The 15,131-nt window shown below is 65.3% G+C and overlaps 2 protein-coding genes across 2 annotated transcripts; both read left to right on the top strand.

The window, feature by feature from the left end:
- The first annotated feature begins 360 nt into the window (after window positions 1-360).
- PIK3R2 (phosphoinositide-3-kinase regulatory subunit 2) lies at window positions 361-8,443 on the top strand. Its single transcript, XM_049788377.1, has 18 exons — window positions 361-490; window positions 1,410-2,106; window positions 3,393-3,485; window positions 3,579-3,629; window positions 3,715-3,846; window positions 3,939-4,140; window positions 4,899-4,984; window positions 5,095-5,203; window positions 5,293-5,391; window positions 5,499-5,679; window positions 5,768-5,893; window positions 6,457-6,599; window positions 6,716-6,892; window positions 7,078-7,149; window positions 7,281-7,451; window positions 7,540-7,806; window positions 8,029-8,319; window positions 8,419-8,443. Exons 2-18 carry the CDS (start codon window positions 1,815-1,817, stop codon window positions 8,441-8,443), a joined length of 2,517 nt encoding a protein of 838 aa, XP_049644334.1. The 5' UTR covers window positions 361-490; window positions 1,410-1,814.
- A 1,926-nt stretch (window positions 8,444-10,369) lies between these two features.
- Window positions 10,370-13,800, top strand: IFI30 (IFI30 lysosomal thiol reductase). Its single transcript, XM_049787760.1, has 7 exons — window positions 10,370-10,555; window positions 12,084-12,269; window positions 12,356-12,430; window positions 12,524-12,616; window positions 13,154-13,306; window positions 13,397-13,450; window positions 13,563-13,800. Exons 1-7 carry the CDS (start codon window positions 10,415-10,417, stop codon window positions 13,623-13,625), a joined length of 765 nt encoding a protein of 254 aa, XP_049643717.1. The 5' UTR covers window positions 10,370-10,414; the 3' UTR covers window positions 13,626-13,800.
- The last annotated feature ends 1,331 nt before the right edge of the window (window positions 13,801-15,131 follow it).

Raw genomic sequence — 15,131 nt, 5'->3', positions numbered from 1 at the left:
TCCGGAAGGCCTCGGCCGCCGCAGGCCCCGCCCATCCCGAGCGCGCTGGCCTTTCTACGGAAGCCCGCAGGATCCGCCCCGCCACGCAGGACCCGCCTCCCCCGAGAGCCCGCTCCTCTCCGGAAGGCCGCAGGCGTCTTCAGGCCTCGCCCCCGAGACGAGATCCCGCCCCTTCGTAGCGCGCTGACCTATCCGAAAAGTCTCAGGGTCTCCTGCCCCGCCCCTCCGCGCAGGCCCCGCCCCTCCCGAGCGCGTTCGCCCATCTCCGCTAGGTCTCGGCTCCAGGCCCCGCCCCTCCGCCCAGGCCCCGCCCACCCCGAACGCGCTCGGCTGTTTCCGGAGGGGCGGGACCGGCCGATCGGAGCTGCGGGGCCCACGGCTGCGGGACTGCGCGGCGGCCGCGGGGAGCCGCGGGGAACCGCAGGTCGCGCTGGTGTCGGCGTGACGGTGGCCGCGGCGTGACGGGGGTGGTGGCCGCGGTGGCGAGCAGGTGATATGGGTCGGCGGGCCGGGGTGCTCGGGTGCACGGGTGCCCGGGCCGGGGGCGATGGCTGCGGGGGCCCCGCGCGGAGGAGGCTGGAGGCCCCGCGGGATCGCGGACGCGGGGGGAGCGGCGCCGCAGCAAGGGGCGCCCCAGGGAGCCCCGGGCAGCCGTGAGGGGAAACCGGGGTGGTCGTCCCGGGCCCTGGACCCCGTCTCCAGGCCCCGATCGAGTGGGAGGCGCCGAGGGGTCCCCTGCGCCTGGTGCGGGGCTTTGCGGGGGGTCGGGGGGGTCGCCCCACTTCCGGCCACGCAGGCCCAGCGCGCAGGCCCAGCGTCCAGCCGCCGGGAGATTCGGGGCGCCCGCACCTGGGTGTGTGCAGACGCGTGCCCGCCGCCTCCAGGGCCGCGCCGGGCCTCAGTTTCCCCACCTGTAAAGCTGGGGTCCCCCCCCAACACACACACACACACACCACGGGAGCTCGGCCAACTCGGGTCTCTTGGCGCAGGAGCCCAGACTGGCCGCTGCAAATACAGACAAGGTCCCAGGCAACCCCCAAAAAAGCCAAGGCCTGCACCCACTGGGGCCCCTGTGCAACGATTTGGCACGCAGCTGGGTTGGGGTCCCCCCAAGATGAGACCCAGGCTCTGTCAGGCTCCTTCGGGCTGCACTGCGGCCTCTCCATGTCCCCGCATGTGCCCAAAGCCCCATCCTGACCCCCCACTCCCCAGAACCCATCACCTCTGCCCTCTGCATCCCTGGACACCTTGCACGTTGGATGTTGGATTTGGGGTCCAGTTTTCCAAAGCAGCCACTGTCCCCCACTCCTGGTGTGCCCGGGGAAGTCTGGGGACAGACACTGAGGGACAGGCCCTCGAAGGGACTGACCCTGGGACACCCACCCTAATGCCTCCCGGCCCTCCTGCAGGTGGGCACCGGCCCCAGCATGCTGAAGGCCACCTGCACCTCCCTCTTCCCGGGGTGCAGCGGGCAGAGCCAGCGGCCTTGGGTTCCGGGGATCCCCCGCAGCAGGCCGTGAGCCGACACTGGCCCTGCCCACGCGGGAAGATACAGCGGCCCACCGAGCTGACCTCCGGCCCGTCCATGAACGCAGCGTGGGGAGCCCCTCGCCCTGCGCCCCCAGGAATGTGGGGGTCCGAGGTGTGATCTGCCTGGAGGTTCCACCCACCCACCACAGTTGCTGTGGACACTGAGACCTTCCCGGCTCCCCCTGGCCCTGCTGATGGGGCGGCCGGGGCCCAGCAGAGCTGCCTGACTGTCCACCTGTACTAACATCTATCCGTCTGTCGGGGGGCCGCACCCCAGCCCAGCCATGGCGGGCCCCGAGGGTTTCCAGTACAGGGCCCTGTACCCTTTCCGCCGCGAGCGCCCCGAGGACCTGGAACTGGTGCCCGGGGACGTTCTGGTGGTGAGCCGGGCGGCTCTGCAGGCCCTGGGGGTGGCCGAAGGCGCTGAGCGCTGCCCACATAGCCTGGGCTGGGTCCCCGGCCTCAACGAGCGCACGCGACAGCGGGGAGACTTCCCTGGCACCTACGTGGAGTTTTTGGGACCCCGTGGACCCCGGCCCCTGCCAGCAAGGCCAAGGGATGGAGCCTCGGAGACAGGTGAGCCTTGGGGAGTGGGAGAGACAGAGTTGGTGGAATGGCCGGGGGTCCCCTAAACCGGGCTTTGCCCTCTGCTGCTGTTCCCCCCCATGGGGAACACCCAGTCAGTCCCCCTGGAGCAGCAGAGGACGAAGCCATTGCCTCTTGGGACAAGTGCAGGCTGGCCCGGCCTGACCCTCTGGGGCTCTGCTTCCAGAAGTGACAAGAGGGATGGATGAGGTCACGAGGCAGGGTGAGAAAGGGGTGCAGGCCGTGGGGCTCGGGCCAGGGGTGCGGATGTAGGGGAGGGCAGTGGGGGGACTCCGTTCCCTTCAGCTCTGCCAAACCCCTTTGTTTTCCCGTCTCATTCCCATTCCCGGATAGGCCTAGAGACCCTAGTCGGTTATGAGAGTGTGGGGCCACCTCTGGCTGGCTTCCTGGGGGTGTCACAGTTGAGGGGCAGGCTGGCCCCAGCCAGGGTCACCGTTCAGGCCAGGAGACCTTCCCCCCACCGCCTCTCTGCGCCCCAAGGCAGCTCCTCCTGCCCGCACAGTGCCCGCGTCCCGGCCCACCGCGTGTCTGTGCGTGCCAGCTGGAAGCCCGTCTGGGCGGGCAGCCAGGCTCTGCCGCTGCCCCTGGTAACAGCCGCTCAGCCCCGCCCCCACCACTGCTTGCCTCAGTTTCCCCACCTGCCCTGGGGGAGGTGGAGAGCAGGCTGGATGCTGCTTTCCTGCCCCTTGGGGACCCGGGCAGGGTCCCCAGGGTCTTGCCCTCCCAGAAATGCTGTATGAGCCGAGTCATCCCATCTTTTCCCCCCAGTCTGGGGCCTCACTGGCCTCTGCGTCCTGCCCTCCTCCTGCCTGGGCTCTGCTGAGGGTAGGGAGGCACAGAGGGGATCCCAGTGGGGAAGAGGACTGGAATGGTGGCTCAGGAGCTCATGCTGGGTGTGTGGGACCCGGGACCCCAGCCCAGCACGACCTGGTGGTACCAAGGCTGTGCCAAGGCCTCCCTGCTGCTGGCAAAGGGCTGGGGTGGAGGGTGAGGGCAGGCGAGGGACGTGGTCTGGCCTCTCCATCATGGGGTATCTTGGGGTTCCCGGGGAGCCTCCTTTTCGTGGCACCCTGGTGTCCACCGTCCTTTCGCAGCCCTGCTACCCCTCCTCTCAGACCCTACCCCAGAAATGCACAGCCCCAGGACCCAGTCGCCGTCCCCTCCCAGCTGGCCGCTGGGCTCAGGAGAGGCACCGGAGGGCTTCGTCCTGTCCTGACACCCCATCTGACGCCCTGTTCCCCGTACCCCCACCCCAGGCCTCACGCTCCCCGACCTCCATGAGCAGTTCTACCCGCCCGAGGTGGCTCCCCCCATCCTGGTGAAGCTGACGGAGCTGGTGGAGCGCACAGGTCAGCCTGGGGTCCCCCGAATCCGTGCCCCCGCGGCGCCCGTTACCCCCGGCCTTTCCCACCTCTGCCCCCTCCATCTCCCTCTCCCCGCAGGGCTGGACGCCGAGGCTCTGTACCGGCCGGAGCTCCCGGCCCCGCGCACAGGTGAGGGCGGGCGCGCGGGGCCCAGGCCGGTGGCAAGCGGGGTCCCCGGTGCCCTGCCCACGCCCACGCGCGCCTGTCCCCGCAGACTGGACCCTGGGCGACGTGGAGCGCTGGGACGCGGCGGCGCTGGCCGACGGCGTCCGGGCCTTCCTGCTGGCGCTGCCCGCGCCCCTGCTGACCCCCGAGGCCGCGGCCGAGGCGCACCGGGCGCTGCGGGGTGAGCCGGGCGCGGGGCCGAGGAGCGGGGTCCCCCCCGGGCTCGCGGGACCCCCGCCCGCCCGCTCACCCCGCCCGCCCCGTCTGTCGCAGAGGCCGCCGGGCCCGTGGCGCCCGCGCTGGAGCCCCCGACGCTGCCCCTGCACCGCGCGCTCACGCTGCGCTTCCTGCTGCAGCACCTGGGCCGCCTGGCCCGCCGCGCGCCCGGCCCCGCCACCTGCGCCCGCGCCCTGGCCGCCGCCTTCGGGCCGCTGCTGCTGCCGCCCGCCCCGCCGCCAGGGGGCGCGCCCGACGGGTGAGCGAGCCGTTTGGCGGGGCGTGGTCTCCGGTGGGCGGGAGTATAAGGCTCTCTCGACGAGGGCGTGGTCTTTTGTGGGTGGGGCTTCATCGGAGGGCGTGGTCTTGCCCGGGTGGGCTTATCCTTACAAGGGAATGGGGCTCCCTTAGGGAGGGCATGATTTCCACCAAGGGGCGGGGCTTATCAGGGGCCAAGGCGTGGGGCCCCGGAGGGCGTGGTGGCCACCAAGAGGCGGGGTTTGCTTTCGCAAGGTGTGGTTTATCAGAGAGGGCGTGGCCTCTCCCGGGGGGGGGGGGGAGTGCTCGTCCTTATAAGGACGTAGGGCGTGGCTTTCTCTTGCCAAGAATGTGTGGTATATTGAAGGGATGTGGCCTCTGTTCAGGAAGGGGCGTGGCCTCTGCTGGGCCGTGGTTTGTCCTTATAAGGAGTGGGGGTGTATGGGATGTGCTTTCCACCAGGACGCAGGCCTCGCTCTTGCCAGGAAGGTGTGGTTTATCGAGGGGCGTGGCCTCCGTCAGACGGGGCGTGGCTTCTGCAGGGGTGGGGCCTGTGCTTATAATGAGGTGGGCGGGGTTTGGGGCGGGTTCATGCCTGCGGGGGCGGGGCCTTGCTCAAGCCCTGTGGCCCTTCCTGCCTGATCAAGCAGAAAAGACATTTTGCTTTGTTCCTTTGTTTGCTTGTTTGTTTGTTTGTTTTTGGTCACACCAGGCCTAAGGCTGCTTCTTAGTCTTAGATGCCTGTTCTTCATCCCCCAGGACAGAGCCTGGCCCCGCCTTCCCCGTCCTGCTGCTAGAGAAGCTGCTGCAAGAACAGCTGGAGGAGCAAGAAATGGCCCCCCCAGGTGACCCCTGAGCACCCCACTGGGTCTGTGGAAGGCTGGGCAGGTGCAGCCGATGGCCTGTGGTCTTTGCTCACAGCCCAGTGCTCACGGTCCCTTTGTTCCACCCCCAGCACTGCCGCCCAAGCCCCCCAAGGTCAAAGCGGCCCCCACTGGCCTCGCCAATGGAGGGAGCCCGGCCTCCCTGCAGGACGCTGAGTGGTACTGGGGAGACATCTCCAGGTAGGACGCCAGGCCCTGGGGGGATGCCGAAGGACCCCGTTGTCTCCCTCCCAGCAGGCAGCACCCCGATTCTCGTGTCCCCCACCCAGGGAGGAGGTGAACGAGAAACTCCGGGATACGCCAGATGGCACCTTCCTGGTGCGAGACGCTTCCAGCAAGATCCAGGGGGAATACACGCTGACGCTCAGGTGGGCCCAGTAGACCGGGAGGGACACGGTCAAGGACTAGGGACACCCGGGAGGGAGGGAAGGAGCAGGGGTCGCGCCTGCTGCCGACACTCCTGTCCGGACCCCAGGAAGGGCGGGAACAACAAGCTGATCAAAGTCTTCCACCGCGACGGCCACTACGGCTTCTCAGAGCCGCTGACTTTCTGCTCGGTTGTGGACCTCATCACCCACTACCGCCACGAGTCGCTAGCCCAGTACAACGCCAAGCTCGACACGCGGCTGCTCTACCCCGTGTCCAAGTACCAGCAGGTGTGAGCAGGCGGGTGAGTGGGCAGGAAGGGCCACCCGGGGTGTGGGCTCGCTGCTGACCCTCCTCGGCGGCGATCTTGCTCCCCAGGACCAGATCGTCAAGGAGGACAGCGTGGAGGCGGTGGGCGCCCAGCTGAAAGTGTATCACCAGCAGTACCAGGACAAAAGCCGCGAATATGACCAGCTGTATGAGGAGTACACGCGCACCTCTCAGGTGAGGGAACCGGGGTTCACTCGCCTCTCAGATGGGGTGCCCAGGAGAGGAGAGGGAAGCCCACACGCATTCCCAGCTCTGCTGGGCCCCTCGGCACCTCCAAACCTTTTCAGGCATAGCCCCAAAACAGAAAGGAAGAGGACTGGAGCATCAGTGTAGAGGTTAAGGTGTTCGTTACCCTCCTGTGCCCCCCAAGGGGGTACAGTTTATGGACCTGCTAATAAACATCAGAAAAGGGGGTTCGGGCTGAAATGAGATCACAGTGGGGAGGGCATTTGTCTTGCACGTGGCCGACTCGGGTTTGATCCCCAGCACCCCATAGGCTCCCTCGAGACCATCAGGAGAGCAAGGAGAAACTCCTGAGGGCCATTAGCTGCGGTCCCAAAAGCCCTATAATAAAGCAGTGGGCTTGGGAGTAAAGGTCTTGAAGCCTGAATAGGAGCAGAAGGAGCAAACCACTCGTGGCAGAGCTGGGAGCCGCCTTTCCGCACCACCACCCCCCCGCACGCATGGGAACCTCGGTGGTGAGGGGCCCCCGGTGCCAAGGCTAACCCCTGCCCCAGGAGCTGCAGATGAAGCGCACGGCCATCGAGGCCTTCAACGAGACCATCAAGATCTTCGAGGAGCAGGGCCAGACGCAGGAGAAGTGCAGCAAGGAGTACCTGGAGCGCTTCCGGCGTGAGGGCAACGAGAAGGAGATGCAGAGGTGATTCGGCCCCGCCGCCCTGACCGAGCTGGGCTTTGAGGGGTGCACAAGGGTTCGCTGGCCTCGCGGGGGGCCAGGGCCTCCAGGACCCCTGAGCCCCTCCACTCGCCCCGCAGAATCTTGCTCAACTCGGAGCGGCTCAAGTCGCGCATCGCCGAGATCCACGAGAGCCGCACCAAGCTGGAGCAGGAGCTGCGGGCGCAGGCGTCGGACAACCGCGAGATCGACAAGCGCATGAACAGCCTCAAGCCCGACCTCATGCAGCTGCGCAAGATCCGGGACCAGTACCTCGTGTACGTGGGCACCGCGGGGGCCCCCAGCCAGCGCCCCGTTCCGTTCCTCGCCCTGCCCGGTTCCTCCTTCCGCTGCCCATCGCCGGGTCAGGGAGGCCCCGTCTCGGCCGGCCCGGGGGGCGGCCGGGGGTGTGGAGCCCAAAACACAGCACCCCGGCCCACTTCTCCCTTCTCTCCCCGCACAGGTGGCTCACCCAGAAAGGCGCCCGGCAGAAGAAGATCAACGAGTGGCTCGGGATCAAGAACGAGGCGGAGGAGTGAGTCTGCCTGCCCGTGCCGGGTGGGGCAGGGGGCCTTCCCAGAGGAGGCGCGGGCTCTTGGGGGGGGGGGGGTTTGCAGATCGCGGAGGAGGTGGCCGCCGCGTGATGCCCCTCGCCTCGCCCCGCAGCCAGTACGCCCTGATGGAGGACGAGGAGGACCTGCCGCACCACGAGGAGCGGACGTGGTACGTGGGCAAGATCAACCGCACCCAGGCCGAGGAGATGCTCAGCGGCAAGCGGCACGGCACCTTCCTCATCCGCGAGAGCAGCCAGCGCGGCTGCTACGCCTGCTCGGTGGTGTGAGTGCGCGGCCGGGGGAATGGGGGCTCGGGGTGGGAGTGGGGCGCCCCTGGCCGCCCGTGACCCTCGCCCGCGGTCTGGCTGCAGGGTGGACGGCGACACCAAGCACTGCGTCATCTACCGCACGGCCACCGGCCTGGGCTTCGCCGAGCCCTACAACCTGTACGCGTCGCTCAAGGAGCTGGTGCTGCACTACCAGCACGCCTCGCTCGTGCAGCACAACGACGCGCTCGCCGTCACCCTGGCGCACCCTGTCCGGGCGCCCGGCCCTGGACCACCGCCGCCCGAAGGCGCTGAGCCGGGCACTACGCCGGCCACGCCCCTCGGCACAAGCCACGCCCACCGGAGGGCCTGGCCTGTGATTGGCTGAGACTCCACCCACCGAGCCAAGGCACCACCCAATAGGCCTGCCTCCTCCTGGTGAGGCAACGCCCACTGGGCCCAGGCTGCATCCATCCCACGGAGACCACGCCCACTGGAAGCTCCGCCCCATCTGGACCAGGCCCACCCACTGAGCCAGGGCGCCACCCCACTCACTCAAGGCCACGCCCTGTCCGGATAAGGCTCCACCTTCAGGTGCCACGCCCACTCGAGGACACTCCTCTGGAACTCGGACGATGCCACGCCTCCTTCCAGCGGAGGCTCCGCCCACTGGGCCAGGTGCCACCCAATAGGCCCACCTCATCCGGATGAGGCTCCACCCTGCCTGACAGGCCACGCCCACTGGGTCAAGGCAGGCACCACTCCACAGTTTCTGCCTCGTGGATGGGACTTCGCCCACAAGAAACCCCGCCTCCATCTGGTGGAGGCCACGCCCCCGCTGGAGGCCACGCCCCTGTCTGGTCCCTCTGTCCCTGCACCCTTCCTGTCTGTCCCCCATCTCTCTCTGTCTCCCCTTCTCTCCTCCTCCTCCTCTGTGTCTCTGTTGATGGATCCCCTGCCCTCCTGGCCCCTGTCTCCCCACAGTGCCCTGGACACCCCCACATCCTGAGCTCTGCCCGCTGCAGGTTCCAAGCCCCCCTACACTGGCTAACCCCCCATGTTTACAGCGGCCCCAGACGGGCGCCCCTACTTTAAGCCATAGATAACGGGGTGTTGCGGGCGAGGGCCCAGGGTGCCAGGTAGGAAGGAACCAGCTCTTTCTGGCCGCTTCCAGGAAAGCCCGGGTGACGCTCGGGGGCCGGGCCCCGCGACCCCAACTTCCCCAGAAGATGCTGAAGTGAAACCCGGGGCCCCACTCGTCGTCGGCACCCAAGCAGTCCCGCTGGGAGGCCGAGGATTAAAAATAACCCCCGGAGGGGCGGAAGGCCACTGGCCCGGGGACCAGAGCGACCGCAGGGCCTTCCACGGAAAGCCACCCCCTCGTGACTCCTTTGGGACTGGCACCCGGTTTTCTAAGGCTAGGCGGCGCCCCTGGCCTGCTCCCTGCTGCGGGCGGTTTTGTATGGTACGTCGGGAATGAAGCTAGATGAAACCTCCGACAGTTCTGAGCTGTGTGTCTCTGTCTGTCCGGCGGTGGCCCTGCACCCCCTGCGCCTGGAGGTGCCTGGGACCTGGGTGAGGACCCCGAGCCTGAACCTTGGAGCACCCCTGCAAGGTGGGAGGTGGCCCGGTGTCGTGGCTCAGGGCCAGTGGCAAAGCCCGGTCCAGCCAAGTGACATGTGGCCCAACCACTTCAAGGCCCGACACCACCTGGCCTGGCCTCCAAGTTCCATGGCCAAAAAGAGCCCGTTGCCCTCCAAAACAGCATGTACCCGCTCTGTCCTGACTCTGTTTCTGGCGGGTCCTGCAGAACTCCAGGCTCTTGTCCCCAGAGCTGAGTTTGCTGTGGGTGACCCTGTCCAGCCTCTGGGTGTAGGGACAAGGGAGACAGCCTAGCTCTGACACTTGTCCAGGGTTACCCCACCAGCAGGGCCGGGACCCCAGCTCTTAGTTGACCCCAGGTACTTTGAGGTTACTTCTATGTGGCCTAGCCTAGCCAGCCAACAACTGCAAGACTGAGGCACCCTCAGGGCCCAAGTGGCTGGCCTGAACCCCGTAACACAGCACCCTGACCTCTGCCCCTGGGGAAGCCCATACATAACCTGCGTCCCTCCTTCCCTGCTCTGTCTCGCTTTCAGCCTGGGCTTCCCCACGGAATCAGCTCCCAGGTGTTCAGTCCTTTGATTTGTCCTGACCACTGGGGTGCTGGGGCCCCCTGACCCTCTTGGGGCCACACAGAAGCCCCCCAGAGCCTGACCTGGGCCCCATCCCACCGGTCCCGGCATCTGGGGCCTCCCGGTCCCACACTTCCCACCCTCTCGCCCACACCTGCCCCACTTTGCAGAAAGGGAAACAAGTTTGCTTCAGTGCTCGGGGCCCAGTGCAAGGGGGGGGTCACCCCATCTTCGGTCCGGGTTCAGGTGGGGCAGGACTGACCTGCCCATAGGCATTAACTCCCTCCTTGCCTAGCGACCTTGGACTGGCACAGCGGGGAGGGTGTTTGACCCGGGTTCGATTCCCAACATCCCAGATAGCCCCTGGCCGAGTCTGCCAGGGGCGATTTCTGATTGCAGAGCCAGGAGGAACCCCTGAGTGCCGCTGGGTGTGGCCCCAAAACCAAACCAACAATAAAATAAAATAAATCAAAGTCGGGGTCCCGTTCCTTCCCCAAACCGGGCCTCCCGCCAAGTGGAGGAACCAGTCGGAGACACCGCCTTGGGCCCTCGGTGCTCAGGCCCAGCTGCGGGCCGGTGGGCTGGGCCGGCCCGGGGACCCCAGGCAGGGGCCGGGAGTCAGGGGCGCCCCGGACCGTTCTCCACGGCCCCCACGAGCACCGATCGCGGGGTGCGCGCAGGGCAGCGGGGGGATGACCTGGGGAAGGGGCGGCGCCGGGGGCGGGTCCTCCGGGGGCCGGGTCTGGGGCTCGCCCTAAAAGGCGGCGCGGCGCGGGCCAGGCCCAGAGGCCCCGAACCCCGCCGCGATGTCCAGCACCCGGCTCGTGCGCGCGCTCCTGGCGCTCCCGGCGCTCCTGGCCATCCTGGCGGCCTTCCCGGAGGCGGAGGCGCGGGGCGTTCGGCCTCCACTGGGACAGGGACGCGACCCCGGAGGCGTCTCCTGCCAGGTAAGGGGGTCGGGGTGCGGGTCCCGCGCGGGCTCCGGGGCGCAGGGTGGACCCCGCGGCCTGGGTGCGGCCTGGATGCCGGGCCTGGCTCCCTTGGGTGGGGGACAGGGTTCGAGTCGACCGGGGCTCGCTCCCTCCCGGGATTCTGGGTCCAGGGGACTCCACTCGGGACGCCCAAAGCCGCCTGCATGCCCCCCTGTCCTCCCCACCCATCCCCGGCCTCGCAGAAGGAAGTCCCAGGCACCTGGCTGGCGCCGCCTCCACGCAGGCCTCCGGAGGGACTCACGTGGGCGCTCCGAGAACTGAATCAACAGGAGGCTGAGCCGGTCTCGGGCTGGCAAGGGGCCAGGGCGGGGCAGGGCCGAGCCGAGCAGGGAGAAGAGCATGCATCGGGCTCTTCTGGTATGCACCGCACAGAGCATGCATGAGGCCCTTATGGTATGCACCGCACAGAGCACACGTTAGGCTCCTGGGGTGTTCACCCCACAGGGTCAGGGACACAGACTTTGGGGCCAGAGAGATAGCATGGAGGTAAGGCGTTTGCCTTGCATTGCATGAAGAAGGACGGTGGTTCGAATCCCGGCATCCCATAAGGTCCCCCGAGCCTGCCAGGAGCAATTTCTGAGTGTGAACCCCTGAGCGCTGCTGGGTGTGACCCAAAAACAAGGAAGGAAGGAAGGAAGGAAGGAAGGAAGGAAGGAAGGAAGGAAGGAAGGAAGGAAGGAAGGAAGGAAGGAAGGGAGGGAGGGAGGGAGGGAGGGAGGGAGGGAGGGAAGGAAGGAAGGAAGGAAGGAAGGAAGGAAGGAAGGAAAGAAGGAAGAAAGGAAGGAAAGGAGGGAGGAAGGAAGGAAGGAGGGAGGAAGGAAGAAGAAAAGAAGGGAGGGAAGAAGGAAGGAAGGGAGAGAAAGAAGGAAGGAAGGAGGGACCGGGCGGTGGCGCTGGAGGTAAGGTGCCTGCCTTGCCTGCGCTAGCCTAGGACGGACCGCGGTTCGATCCCCCGGCGTCCCATATGGTCCCCTAAGAAGCCAGGAGCAACTTCTGAGCGCATAGCCAGGAGTAACCCCTGAGCGTCACAGGGTGTGGCCCAAAAACCAAAAAAAAAAAAAAAGAAGGAAGGAAAGAAGGAAGGAAGGAAGGAAGGAGGGAGGAAGGAAGGAAGAAGGAAAGAAGGGAGGGAAGGAGGAAGGAAGGGAGAGAAAGAAGGTAGGAAGGAAAGAAGGAAGAAAGGAAGGAGGTAGGGAGGAAGGAAGGAAGGAAGGAAGGAAGGAAGAAGGAAGGAAGGAAGGAAGGAAGGAAGGAAGGAAGGAAGGAAGGAAGGAAGGAAGAAAAAACAGGCTGGCTGCCCAAGTCCTCAGCACAGAGCCCAGGAGGACATGGGTGCCAGCCAGCACCATGCATGCTTTAGGAACCTACTGTGTACAGAGGGCTCAGACAGGATGTTGCCCAAGGCGGGCAGGACTTTGAGCCAAGGTGCCCCCTCCTGCACATAGGGTGATGCCAAGACCCATCCCTACCCTACCCTGTGCAGGATGAGGCGCTGTGCGTGCTGTGGCCCCCCAGGAACGTCTCTTCCTCGCCGCCGGTCAACGTCAGCCTGTACTACGAGTCTCTGTGCCCCGGCTGCCGGCTCTTCCTTGTCCGGGAGCTCCTGCCCACCTGGCTTCTGGTCATGGAGATCCTCAACATCACGCTGGTGCCCTACGGGAACGCGCAGGTGAGCGGGGGAAACTGAGGCAGCGGCAGGGTGGGGACGGAGGGTGCCCCGGCCGCCTGGACTCCAGCACCCCTGCTCCCCCGCAGGAGAAGAACGTCAGCGGCCACTGGGAGTTTCAGTGTCAGCACGGGGAGCTGGAGTGTCGGCTGAACAAGGTGGAGGTGCGTGTGGGGCCAGGACTGCTGGGTTGGGGGGTCAGGGCTGCCTCAGAGGGAGGCCCCCTAATGCCCAGCCGCCCCCCCTCCAACCCCCAGGCCTGCCTGATCAACCAGCTAGAACAGTACGAGGCCTTCATGACCATCGTGTGCATGGAGCAGTCGGACCAGTTGGAGAAAAACCTGCAGCCGGTGAGCACTAATGAGTGAGCACTGCCTCCACCCGTCCGGCCTGCACCCGCAGTTTCCACCACTCCCCCACCACATGCACAGACACACACCTTCACACACAGGCCCAGACTGATGTCTGAGCTTCCATGGCCCCCCCCCCCCCCCCAGGAAGACAGCCTCCCTCCTGTCCTCAGGCAGGCAGTAAAGGGCAGTAGTAAATCAGGGAAGACTTCCTGCGAGAGGCTCCCTCCCTATTCTCTCCACCCCCACCCACTCCAGGCTCAGGGCCGCGTGGCACCCGTGGGGGTGGCGGAGTAAAGCACCCTGCCTGCCAGCACCCTCCCTGCAGGGTTGTGACATTGTGGCAGGTTCTTAAGTGGGTGACTCACCGCACCCCGGTGAAGCAAGCTCCTTGGGGCGGGGGGCAAGAACACTCCGTGGGTGTTGTTGCATCTCTGGGGTGCAGGGGCACCGCGGGGAGACGGTTGGGGAGATAAGAGGCAGTAGGAAGCAGGCCGAGAGCCCCTCACGAGCTCACCCCACCCCACCCCACCCCAGTGTCTGCAGCTGTACAGGCCGGACGTGGCCCCCGAGAAGATTCTGGAATGCGCCGAAGGAGCACAGGGAGATGAGCTGCTGCATCGAAACGCACAGCTCACGGGAGCCCTGAAGCCCCCCCACAAATTTGTGCCCTGGGTGGTGGTCAACGGGGTGAGTGGGGCGCAGGAATGGGACCTGGGAGGGTGTCACCTCCTCTTTCTCTCTTGCTCATTCCTCTCTCCCTCCTTCTCTCCTGCTCAGAAGCCCCTCCAAGATCCCGGCCAGCTCTTGAGCACTGTCTGCCACCTCTACCAGGTAGGCCACCTGGGTGCGGGTGCACTTGGGCAGCTGGACAAGGGAGGAAGGCAAGGCAGGGCGGGGTTCTGGGCCCCACTTTCTGGCCTCATCCCTCCATCGCTCTCTCCAGGGGGAGAAGCCTGATGCCTGCCAACCCCCGACCACCAGCCGCCAGCAAGTTTGCTACACGTGACCTGATTGGAGGGTGCGGATGCGAGAAGGGAGCCCGGCTGGGCCCGGGTTCGAGACCCTGAGCTGCCTGGCATCTGAGCCCCATGCAGGCTTGACGGCATGCACCCCACTTCCCAAACACCTGGCCTCCCCACCCCACTCCCGACGATGCCGTGCAGCCCACAGAGCTGAATAAACCCGCTTGGGTTGTTCTGATTTGTTTATGAATCCGCCGTGTCCCCTGTTTCGAACCCACTTGGCATGGTGGTGAGCCTCAGCACAACTGGTGAAGGTTGCACAGACAGGCCGGGGGGCCTGGCAGAGCTGGAGGGATTCGAGATCAGACGGTTGCATAGAGAAGAGCTTTGGTATGAGGCCCCGGGTTCGATCTCCGGCATCTCCACCAAAAAAAAAAAAAAAAAAAAAAAAAGAGAAGAGCTTTGGTGCTAGGGTTTTATTTTATAGGTCAAGTAGGAGTTCGTCTACTAAAATATAGACTCATTGGGGCCGAAGAGATAGCATGGAGGTAAGGCATTTGCCTTGCATGCAGAAGGACGGTGGTTTGAATCCCGGCATCCCATATGGTCCCCCGAGCCTGCCAGGAGCAATTTCTGAGCATAGAGCTAGGAGTGACCCCTGAGCGCTGCTGGGTGTGAGGAGACCAGAGCCACAGCCTAGTGGGGAGAGTGCTGGCCTTGCACGTGGCCAACCTGGGCTCCATCCCCGTCTCCAAAGAGGGTCCCCGGGCACCAACAGGAGTGATTCCTGTCCGCAGAGCCAGGATTGAGCCCCGAGCACCCGGAGGGGTGGCCCCAACACAGGTTTGGGGAAGATTCCCTAGAAATCACCCAAGATCAGGGAGCTGGAACAGGAACAAAGTTCAGCAACACTCATGTGACCCAGTGGTCCAGAGGCAAGGACTTAGAGACACCCCAGGGCCCATAACGTGATCCGTGTGGATATCAGGTTAAATAAATCCTCTGGATTTTGGACTTTGTGTTGCAACAAGAAGGGGCTGAGTTTGGACCTGCTCTGGAGAGCCTGTGGGGGACAGTGGTGAGGAACCTGGGGGCATTCCTGGGTTTGAACTTTAAATTCCTGAAATGCCTGGGTTGTGAAAAAGTTGGAAATATTTGAAAAAAAAAAAAAAAAGAAAAAGAAAATTCGGGGCCATGGGCCTGTAGGCCGTTTGCTTTGCAAGCAGCTGATCCAGGATAGATAGTGGTTTGAATCCCGGCATCCCACATGGTTCCCAGAGCCTGCCAGGAACGATTTCTGAGCATAAAGCCAGGAGTCAGTCTTGAAAGCCACCGGGTGTGGCCCCAAAAAAAACTGAAAGAAAAAATAAAAACCTCTTGGAAGGAGTTTCTAGGGGCTAACCCTCACAAATCATGACCCTCAGCAGAGCCTACAGGACCCCCACATCTGCCCTTGCTGCAGAAGGAACCTGGGGGGGGGTGTCTTTGCAAAAAGAGTCCTAGCTGGGCTTGGGAAGGTCACGGGGTTGCAAAGCCGATCTGATACTCAG

Source organism: Suncus etruscus, chromosome 15, assembly GCF_024139225.1.
Source record: "Suncus etruscus isolate mSunEtr1 chromosome 15, mSunEtr1.pri.cur, whole genome shotgun sequence".
NCBI lineage: Eukaryota > Metazoa > Chordata > Mammalia > Eulipotyphla > Soricidae > Suncus > Suncus etruscus.
Note: the sequence above shows the minus strand (reverse complement) of the source record. Positions and strands in the feature narration are given on the sequence as shown.